The sequence below is a fragment of the Trachymyrmex septentrionalis genome, unplaced genomic scaffold (genome assembly GCF_001594115.1).
Source record: "Trachymyrmex septentrionalis isolate Tsep2-gDNA-1 unplaced genomic scaffold, Tsep1.0 scaffold13, whole genome shotgun sequence".
In the NCBI taxonomy this organism is placed as follows: Eukaryota; Metazoa; Arthropoda; class Insecta; order Hymenoptera; family Formicidae; genus Trachymyrmex; species Trachymyrmex septentrionalis.
This window is the reverse complement of record NW_017304438.1, coordinates 685,452-695,671: the sequence shown is the minus strand read 5'-3', so window position 1 is coordinate 695,671 and position 10,220 is coordinate 685,452. Positions and strand designations below refer to the sequence as shown.

The following is a 10,220-nucleotide window of genomic DNA, read 5'->3' as shown; positions in this document are numbered from 1 at the left end:
GAATGTGTGTATATATATATATATATATATATATATATGTTTTTGCGGTCACACAATAAACCTGTTTTTTAATCGCCGCACTGGTGAACGGCACTAGAGCTTTTTTTTCTCTTTCATTAAACATAAAATATAAGTCTATTATTTTAAGTACGAGTAACACTAATTCTTCTTCTTCTTGTTCCCCTGCTTGATTTTGCGAACCAAGACACTAATTCAGCTATAAAGAATAGATTTAATAAAGCCGTAATCAGACTAGAGAATGGTGGCGAATTCGGCACACATGCACCAACTCTACTTTGGTGCTACCCTAACATGGTGCAAGTGCTAAATCAGCAGTTTGATGCTGTGCCAAACTGTACTGTCAGAAACGTCAGTACATTTCTTGAACTCGTTCACTTATTTGGTTAGTCCGAATATAAATTTAGCTATACTGAGTTAGTGTTCATTTGCCGAATATGACAAAATGAACTGATACAGTACACATAAGCCGAATGTGTGACACTGAAAAAGTTCGCACTGAGTGCGCACTAGTGCAATCTGCCGAATTCGCTGAGATTGAAGATTGGATTGGAATTTAATCACTCGGAAAAAAGAAAATCGATTTTAAGTTTAATGAACTTTGCTGATTGGTTAAATTCCAATCCAATTTCAAATCTCGAGTCACTTTATCATGTATTGCTGCGAAACTTTTTTTTATTATTCATATGGATATATTATAATTGTGAGGATGTAATTTTAAATATAATCAATTACAATTAATTGTTATAATTATATTTGAATAATAAAGCATAAAATTAATACTGCATTATCTAATCGTTCAAATATTGAAAATCATATAAACATCTTTTAGGTAATCAATTTGGGATATCTCACCAATGCTACGGAGCATTCTAATACTATCGATGTACAATCACCAACATATTTGCGAAATGCGAATCAATAATACCATAATAATATTGGAGCAATATATCTCGTTTTCCTTTCGATTATATATTTGTAGTTGATGCACATGCTTTATCATTGGAATGTACAATAAGATTTATCTACAACATTTACATACTTTTATGAGAATGTATATTTTCCGCATCTTTATTTCTTTTCTATATTGGATATATATGTATATTATATTGGTAAATATTTTCAAAATATTTCTGTATGAAGTCTTTCCAAAACTTTTCAATATCAATTCCTTTTAGAATTCACATAGTTGTTCTGTTAAAATGCACGTATACATTTATATATAGGATGTACAAAACAAGGTGTACGAAAAGTCCCTTAAATATCTTGAGAAAAGTAAGCATTTTTGAGAAACATATTTCAGATAAAAATTGTAGGTTTTAAAAAGATTTATTCAACTAATCACATGTTTGATCTTAGCTGGTGTGTTGCCAAGGTCAGATCAAGGTCAAATTGATATTTTTTTAACGGAACACCTTATTTTTTTATACCAGAATTTAATAGCTTTTCAACTTTTGTTGTTCAGAACATGAATAACATTCAAAAGATTTTAGCTGTCGGTTGGATACGTTGAGTAATGCTAATATTGGTACTATAACTTTCAAGCTTTATAACTTGAAAAGTACTTAATAAAAAATAACTTTATTTTATAATGTTTTAAAAAGCTGTTGACACCAGCTATTAAATTCTGGCATCAAAAATAGGGTGTTCCCCATTTAAAAAAAATTGATTTAACCTTGACCTGACCTTGACGACGCCATTCAAAGGGTATGGTCAACGCGATGCCGCTTTGAAGCGTTTTTTAATTGGTCAGTTTGTAAATTCTTTCTTCTAATTGGTCCATCAAATGCTTCAAAGCATTTGTAGCGAGACTTTGACTACAGCTAAAGTCAAACGAATGTCTTCTTAATTAATGGCACTTGCCTCTAGAGGAAAGGAACAAGCCTTTAGAGATCAATACAGCCAGATCATTTCAAAATAGAATACACAAAAGCGAATTTGAATACTAATGCTTGTTTAAAGCCGACTACACTTCCCGAAAAATGTTAAGATGATGCAATACTCGGACCGGGACGTCTATCCCAGCTGAGCGATCTCTCAACACTTATACCTCCGGCACACCAGCACGATGTTCGTCGCGCGCGACACGCGATATCCAATGAGTATACAGCTTTATCGATATTCTCATTCTAAAGGTATACTGTCATTGGATATCACGTGTCGCGCGCGACTAACATCGCGCTGGTGTGCTGAAGCCATTAGGTTGCGGTCGATTTGGACACTCACGCGTTTTAGTCTGGATCTATAATAAATTTTTAAGCCTTAAGCCATAAGAAATGAACCACAATCGATTATTCTCCTCGCATTCTGCTGTAATTGGTCAGTTTCTTCAAGCGCCTGTAATCATCATTCTGTCTTTATCGTTCATTAGATGTAAAATAAGAATAGAAGTACTGAAAAGCGTTGAAAGCATCCAAATCGACCGCAGTCTTGGTCAAACGGATGTGATTAGTAAATAGATGTTTTTAAATCTTACAACTTTCTGAAATTTTTTTCAAAAATGCTTATTTTTTAAGATATTTAATGAGTTCATTGACTTTGTACACTGTGTGTGTGTGTGTGTGTACACACACACACACACACACACACACAACACAACACAACACAATATATACATATATATGTATAAATTTGTAATAAATAAATTATTATACGTGATTTTCGTATAATAAAAAAGGAATTTTTGTTAAATAGATTTAACAATAATATCCATTATTTCTATATCAGTAAATTTAAATAGTTGTTTTAATTAATATTGTTTCGAATATATACCGTGCATTATTTATCGAATATAATCGTTTTAAAAATATTAGCGATATTGCTACAGAAGAGCATCCATAATAAAATTTGAAGTAAATTTATAACATTTTTTTGGTTAATGCTCGTTGAAATTTAGAAAAAATAGATTTGCTTTGTTTATTACCACCAAGTATATGTCGTAACAATATTATTTTTTCAATTTGCATCTTATATCTGAGTAATTTTACGCAATTATATGCAGTATTATATGATGATATGTATCACATCCATCATGATATAATTTATTAATATATGATTCATATATGATACACATCATATATTAATAAATTATCATATCATATTGATAATATAATTTATCTTTATCAGGCGTGTATATATCTGTTTGGCATACATATGTAAAGCCATTTAAAGTTGTATTGTCGCTGATTGACACATTGAAACTTTTTTCTAGGCTATCTAAAGGTGGAAATAATTTCTATAGGTTCACTTTATTTTACAAAATATATTTATAAATTGATAATAAGCCCTCTACAAAAACTGATAAAGCGACGTTTAAAGCTTAACAAATTTCAACGATCAATCTGTATTGAATAAAGGATTCGATGTCGATGAAACGTGTAACAATTGTAAACGTAAACTCCCTTGGATTACACGTAACATCATCATCCAATGTTAATTGCAGATTTTTCTAGACTTTATATATAAAAATGCGTGATATACGATTATACTTTAAATCGCAGTATATGCCAGCACTCTTTGTTTATGTAGTTCACCATGGGTTTTGTCCATGTGGTGGCTGAGTACCACTGTAACGTGGTAACGTAGCGTAACCTCCATATGGAGCTTGAGGCATATTCTGGTACGGATTATATCCAGCTAAAAATCGACAAATCTCACATGCGCTTTTCGATATATCATATATGTATACACAGCGTCATTAATGTTTAGGCATCTGAATTTGCAGGAGTATCGAGGCATATTCAAGACGCGCGTTCCTTTCTAATATTTATGCATTATGACTAAGGTTATTCGAAAATGTACATAAACATAAACTTAAAATTGAACTAAATTAAACTAAACATAAATTAAACTTAATAATTTATAAATAATTTAATAATTTATAAATAAAAATCGTTTTTAGACACAATTCTATTGAAAATTTCTTAGAATTTTTCAAAATTTCTGTATAATTTTATAACTTTCGCATTTTTTATACAAATTGGAACTTTTCAGAAATATTCAGAAAGCCCTGGTCTGCATCTTTTCTCAGAATTTTTCATATATGATGTTAATGAAATATTCTAAGATTTTTAAAATTTGTTCTAAGATAATTTTTGAATGTTATAAAATCTAAAAAAGTTAAAAATATTTGTTTTTAATTATGGAATAAGAGATCTTAGAATATTTCATAATTCACATGTATGAAAAATTGTAAGAAAAGATGTAAACTTTTCGAATATTTCTGAGTATTTCTGAAAAATGTTTCAATTCATATAAAAGTTATGAGAAAAATTGTCACCAGAGAACATTTTGCAATTCTTTCTTACAAATGAACAATACGAAAAATGTAACGTAAAAATTGAACTAAATTAAACTGAATATAAACTAATTGTAAGCTTAATAATTTATTAATATAATTAAATCAATTAAATCAATATAATTATCAATCAATACAATATCAATTAGCGATTTTATTTAAAAATTATTAAGTTTAGTTTATATTTAGTTTAATTTAGTTCAATTTTAAGTTTGTTACATTTTTTTAATAACTATTAGTCATAATGCATAAATATTTAGAAAGGAATGCACGTCTTGAATATGCAAATTTAGATGCCTAGACATTAATGACGCCGTGTGTATGTATTTATAAATGATAGAATTGTGAGATCTTCAAGAATACCTTGTGTAGGATATGGCATTGTAGCATATGGATTGTACGCCGTTGGCATCGGTGGAGGAACGTACGCAGGATACGGTGTTGCTGGCGTAGCACCATATGGTATAGGCATACCACCTTGATATTGGATTGGATAAGGTAGCTGTGACGATGGTGCAGCGACTTCCGGTGTTGGGCTTATGCCAGGAGGACCTGTAGATAGATGGTTGAGATTTACTCGTGTTAAAGCTAATTAACAATAACGGATCCGTACCACTGCTGTGATGAGATGGAATGCTCGGTGTAGCAGCGGGACCGGTCTGGCTTAGGTTCGTGGTTAAATCTTTCAAGAGTTCTTCTTTTTCGGTTTTCCGAGCAAAACAAAAGTCGGATATCTTATTTTGGAAAACCACGAGTAGCTATCAAAAGAGAGATATATTAGATAATGTAGCATTCAACAGTAAATAGAAAGCCATAGTAACAATAATAATGATAATAACGATAATAATAATCAATATTAAATCTTACAGGACCATTATATGCAGAAAAACACAACCTGTAGATCAATGCTTTAAACTAGGTCTAGTTGGATCTTAAGTTTGTATAATTCTATGTGTATAATTTATATACTGCGTATGTAGTTCTTTAAAAATGCGCGTCAAAATGATGTTTCGGTCTTGAAATGTAAACTCTACTAAACTACCGCAGTAATATCACGAGTTAAATTGACATCTTAGAACGATCTTATATAATAATAATAATAATAATGATAATAATAATAATAAAAGTACCTGTGTTAAATCGTTGTAAAATTTAGCTCCTTCTACTAAATTATTTTTTAGTTCTTTAAACGCATCGTAAGCGGAAGCTAATTTACAGAGCATCGCTTCTCGCGCACTACCGCTGCCAGCTTGTTCGTTCGTAAATTCTGCATGGCAATTCTAAAACCATCGCAAGAATGTTATATATATGTCCCTTTTTTCTCATCTTCAATCTTGAACAATTGTCCATAACGAAATTGTCAAATATACCTGAATTTCAGCAACTAATTTTTCCTGCTGTGCTATACTCTCTCGTACTTGCTTCTGTAAAGGCCCATAACACTTTCCTAAACTCTCGACGGATATATTTGGTTCGTCGATCGCGCCGTCTTTAGCAAGTGCCGAAAGAAATGTCGTTTTCATATCATTGGCGGCGAATTTAAATTCATTTTCGATAGTATCTCGTACAGTTTTTAATGTAGTTACCTAACAAAAGAAAATAAAATATTCCACAAGCATTACAATACAAAAAAATTAATGTGTATAAATATATTTATGACTTTTTTTCACTTACGTCTTCCATTAATTTTCTGAGCTTAATAACAGCATTACTTTCTTGTAGAGCGATACCTTGCGGAATAGCTCTAGCAAGTTCATCCTCATCCAAACTTAGGATTTCGATCCCTTCTTTATGGCTTTCATATTTCTCACGTACTACCTATATTACGTAAGGTCAGTGCAATGAAATATACGTAAGATACACGAAATCTTTTTTTCCTTTCTTTGAATTTTTACCTTATCGGCAGTAACTGCATTATTTATAATTTCACGATATTTTTGTAAATTGTTAGTAAATTGTTCTGTCAATCGAGCACTGGGCGTTCGCTTCCAACGTTCCTTGAATTGTTCTCTTAATTGATTGTCAGAATCACATTCTTCTTGCAGCATTCTTTCGGACTACAAAGTATGTAAAAGATAATATACTTTTAAGCAGGTTTAATAAAAAAAAAAATGTATATTTTTACCTCGTCTAGAAGTTCTTTATTACGCTGCAATAAATCCGGCAATTCTCTCATAGATTCTTCTAAAGTTTTTATTCCGCCCATTTCTCGCACGCTAAGTGCTTTTTCCAAAAGCGATTCAGGTATTTCCGTTCCACTTGTATCTTCTATAGCAGCTGGTAAGTTCAAACTCGCTAGAACGCTGTATGTATATACAATAAAAATAACGAGAAATTTATAACTCGAGGATAAAAATTGCGCTATACTTTAAATATGTACCTATTTAAAAGTTGAGTCATTTCACGAAGATTCGAAATTTCATAATTAACTAACTCATTACGACGATTTTCATATGCTGACAATGCGTGGCGTATATTAAGAGGCAACAGTTCAGCAAACAAATCTGTAAGCATGTGTCAGTATAGTTAACATTACGAGAAGATGTTTCTTCATGCAAGATTAATATTAAACACCTTTAAAATCGGTACTAAATACTTCAGGTAGTGGAAGTAATTTAGCAACAATAGCTCTTCCTATAGCTTCCACATTTTTTATATCTGGAATCCTTTCGTGATATATAAAATCATTATCTTTTTTCACTTCTGTCAGATTTCTCTGTGCTTTGTTAGCGTAATCTTGGAACAAATGTGGTTTATTCGATCTCTGCTGAGCAGCTTTGAACAGCTCTACAGCATGCTAAAAATGTTAACGTGTTTTTATAAACATTTAAAATATGAATTTATAAAATGAATAAATTACGCTATATCATCATTACCTCCAGTCTAGCAATTTCTTCTCCAATCGATTTATTATTCTTGCATACAAGCGATTGATAAAATTCAGCCATAGCGCGATAACCAGCTTGTTTACCCGCAATCTGTAATAACATTTACTTAAACATAATAAACATAAAAGTGATTCGGATTTGTCATCCCAATGTACTGACCAGTGGCACCCATTCCTTATCCCAAAATGCACGAAAGATTTCCTTTTGGAATAATTTCAGAGCGTCCGCATACAATTCTTCCGCTTGTGCTGCTAGTCTTGCAATGATACCATCCTTCATAGAATCGTGGATCGCTTTATGCACAAATATTTCTTGCGCTTGCGCAAGCATTAGTGCGCTCAATGCTCCGAGTGTTTCCGGGGTAATATCGGGCGTCGGATCTTGTTGAATTGCCATCATAACGTTTCCTTTCAGATGATTAAATATTCCAGCTGATTGCTACAGGAAGATTAAAGTCACAGTAAAAACATTAAACACACAGTAAAAAATAAATAACATAGAGATAAAAAGACAAACCTGAAATAATTTAGCTGACAATTTTAATCCTTCGTCGCTGTCTAAGGATTGCGTAGCTGCCACTGAACTTTGTAAAGCAGCAATGTTGAAGAGCACACATACTTTTTCATACGCCAACGTACTGATCGCTATATAAAACAGTATTACAAGTTGCATCATATTGTTATTGATGTATAGATTTAAATCGAAACTTATATCGTCTTATCTTATCTACAAGTCTAATATGTACTCTTAATCTAAAGATAGCTCATAACATCCTAGACATCAATATATCTGTTCTTTTTAGCTGAACTCTTCTTGCACATTTGTTCACTTTCCTCTTTTTTTTTCAATGAAAGAAAAAGAAAAAAGTATACAATGAATCACGTAAGAAGTTTAGTTAAATTCTTCAGAAAAGGACAGATGTAATTGTTGCAAATTATTTTTAAATGGCTCATTATATATATAAAATCAAAACAGAAAGATATGAGACAATAATTAAATTTTTTTATTACTTACTCAAACTAAGTTTTCCTCCAAAAATTGTACGATCAAAGGCGTCTTTCCACTTGAATGGTATTTGCAACTCATGTGCAGGAATTTTTCCTTCCAGAGCGCATAATTGATCGTAATAGCTACAAATAAAGTCAAATTCAGTTGGTGATATTCTTCAATTGTACATGAAAATTTTTTCTTTCGATACAATTCCATCTTAATCTATTCCATCTCTTTTAATCAGCTCTGTACCAAGATTTAAATTTTATTCAAGCTCATTGACAATGGAACATACGATAACAAATCCATCATTCTTCTTCTTCCTCTTACGTTACGCTTCTGATCTTACTTCTATTTCATATGTTTGTAGTGCTCAAGCTGATTATTCAATTGCCACAAGCATATGGGATAAAGTTTTAATGCTCGTTTCGAATGACGGATTTTTCGAGAGGTGGTTTTAGGAGCAAGTATACTCTCCCGACTTTTTCCGAGAAGAGATACGGGCATAAATATTTTGTTCCTACCAGGATCAAACCTAGGACCTCTGGCATGATAAACTAGTAGGCTGTCTGTCATGCTATGCTCGCGCGCACTCATCAATTCATTATCTGCTTCTTAAATCTTGTTCATAAAAATCTTCAGATTTTAAATTTCTAAATTTTTTAAAGGCTAATTTCATAGTATCACCTTACATTCAAGATCATCTTAAGAATAAAGTTGATTTTGCGCTACAAATGTTTCAAGGCATTTGATTGACCAATAAAAAAAAAGAATTATGTTAATAAATCAATAAAAAAATGCTTTGAATTATTTACAGCATCAATATCCTTAAGATGATTTTGAATGTAAAGCGTCGTCTACAATAAACAGTAGTAGTAGAGGCTGTAAACAATGTAGACACGTCGGAAGTAAGCTGGTTTTCCGACCCAGCTAGAAATGATTGATTGATCACCATCAAATCGATGCTAATTCAATGTTGCTCGACATCAAATTGATGTTAATTCAACATTGATCGACGTTAATTTGATATTGATCAATTAATCACTTGTAGCTGGGATGTAATAGGGCGAAGAGTAAGAGCCTGCGCACAATATATCAAATATTAGAAACAGGAATATTAAAATTTCAACCTATCAGATACCGGAATACACAGTTTCTGATAGGTTGAAATCTTAATATTTATTCCTATTCCTAATATTTCCTCCATTGTACGCTAGGCTAAGTCCATAAGCGAAATGGTTAAAATCTATTTCGCTTACGGACTTACATTCCCAGCTACAAGTGATTGATCGATCAATATCGAATTAACGTGAATCGACGTTGAATTAACATCGATTTGACGTCGAGCGATGTTGAATCAGCATCAATTTGATGTTGATCGATCAATCATTTCTGGCTGGGCCAGAAAATCAGCTTACTCTCTACATATCTACAACCTCTACTACTACTGTTCATTGTAGTCAACACTTTAGATTTCTGACTACTGATTCATTGCAGAATCAGTATTATGGTATCCTTTCTATTCCTAAATCAATATACTTTCTATAATAAATCATTAAAAATTTTTGCAATACCGTTTACTCAGATATGGTGAACACTAAGATTAGGTTATCTTCTTTTTAATAACTAATTAAGAAATAACATGACTTTAGCGTTCACTATATCCGAATTCATGTTATTGCAAAAACTCCCTATTGCCTAAGTTTTAAATCTTACGAAATTGATCAATCATAATTGATTATTCTTCTTACATTCGACTTGGTTAATTTCTTATAACTTAAGACTTAAAACTTAAGTAATAGCTTATTATAGAAAGTCTATTAAAATTAGGAAAAGAGCTACATTGGTGAAACGAATATAAAGATCCAACTTAAGATAAACTTTAATTGAAGATCAAACTGCAAATATTGTCCTTCGGAAAAAAAGAAAAAAAAGGGAAAACGTATGATCTTTTCGTTATCTGTGTACAGTGTGAAGATAAATCGGCCAAGATGGAATATCGCTTGTCACCGGTTCTCACTGACGTG

At 31.8% G+C, this 10,220-nt stretch overlaps 1 protein-coding gene across 2 annotated transcripts in view; it reads right to left on the bottom strand.

Moving 5' to 3' along the window:
* Window positions 1–3,242: 3,242 nt before the first annotated feature.
* LOC108756752 (programmed cell death 6-interacting protein) overlaps window positions 3,243–10,220 on the bottom strand; it is a 7,687-nt gene continuing 709 nt past the window's right edge. The window contains exons 2-15 of one of the 2 annotated variants that reach the window (XM_018500777.1): window positions 8,218–8,333; window positions 7,720–7,847; window positions 7,363–7,641; window positions 7,192–7,293; window positions 6,890–7,112; window positions 6,696–6,819; window positions 6,441–6,618; window positions 6,211–6,372; window positions 5,990–6,133; window positions 5,686–5,901; window positions 5,446–5,595; window positions 4,929–5,073; window positions 4,679–4,867; window positions 3,243–3,654 (exon numbers count right to left, since the gene is read on the bottom strand). In XM_018500777.1, the coding sequence (XP_018356279.1) occupies window positions 3,548–3,654; window positions 4,679–4,867; window positions 4,929–5,073; window positions 5,446–5,595; window positions 5,686–5,901; window positions 5,990–6,133; window positions 6,211–6,372; window positions 6,441–6,618; window positions 6,696–6,819; window positions 6,890–7,112; window positions 7,192–7,293; window positions 7,363–7,641; window positions 7,720–7,847; window positions 8,218–8,333 (2,263 nt within the window). In that variant the 3' untranslated portion in view covers window positions 3,243–3,547. The remainder of the gene's footprint in view (window positions 3,655–4,678; window positions 4,868–4,928; window positions 5,074–5,445; window positions 5,596–5,685; window positions 5,902–5,989; window positions 6,134–6,210; window positions 6,373–6,440; window positions 6,619–6,695; window positions 6,820–6,889; window positions 7,113–7,191; window positions 7,294–7,362; window positions 7,642–7,719; window positions 7,848–8,217; window positions 8,334–10,220) is intronic. The other variant, XM_018500778.1, reaches the window with a different exon arrangement.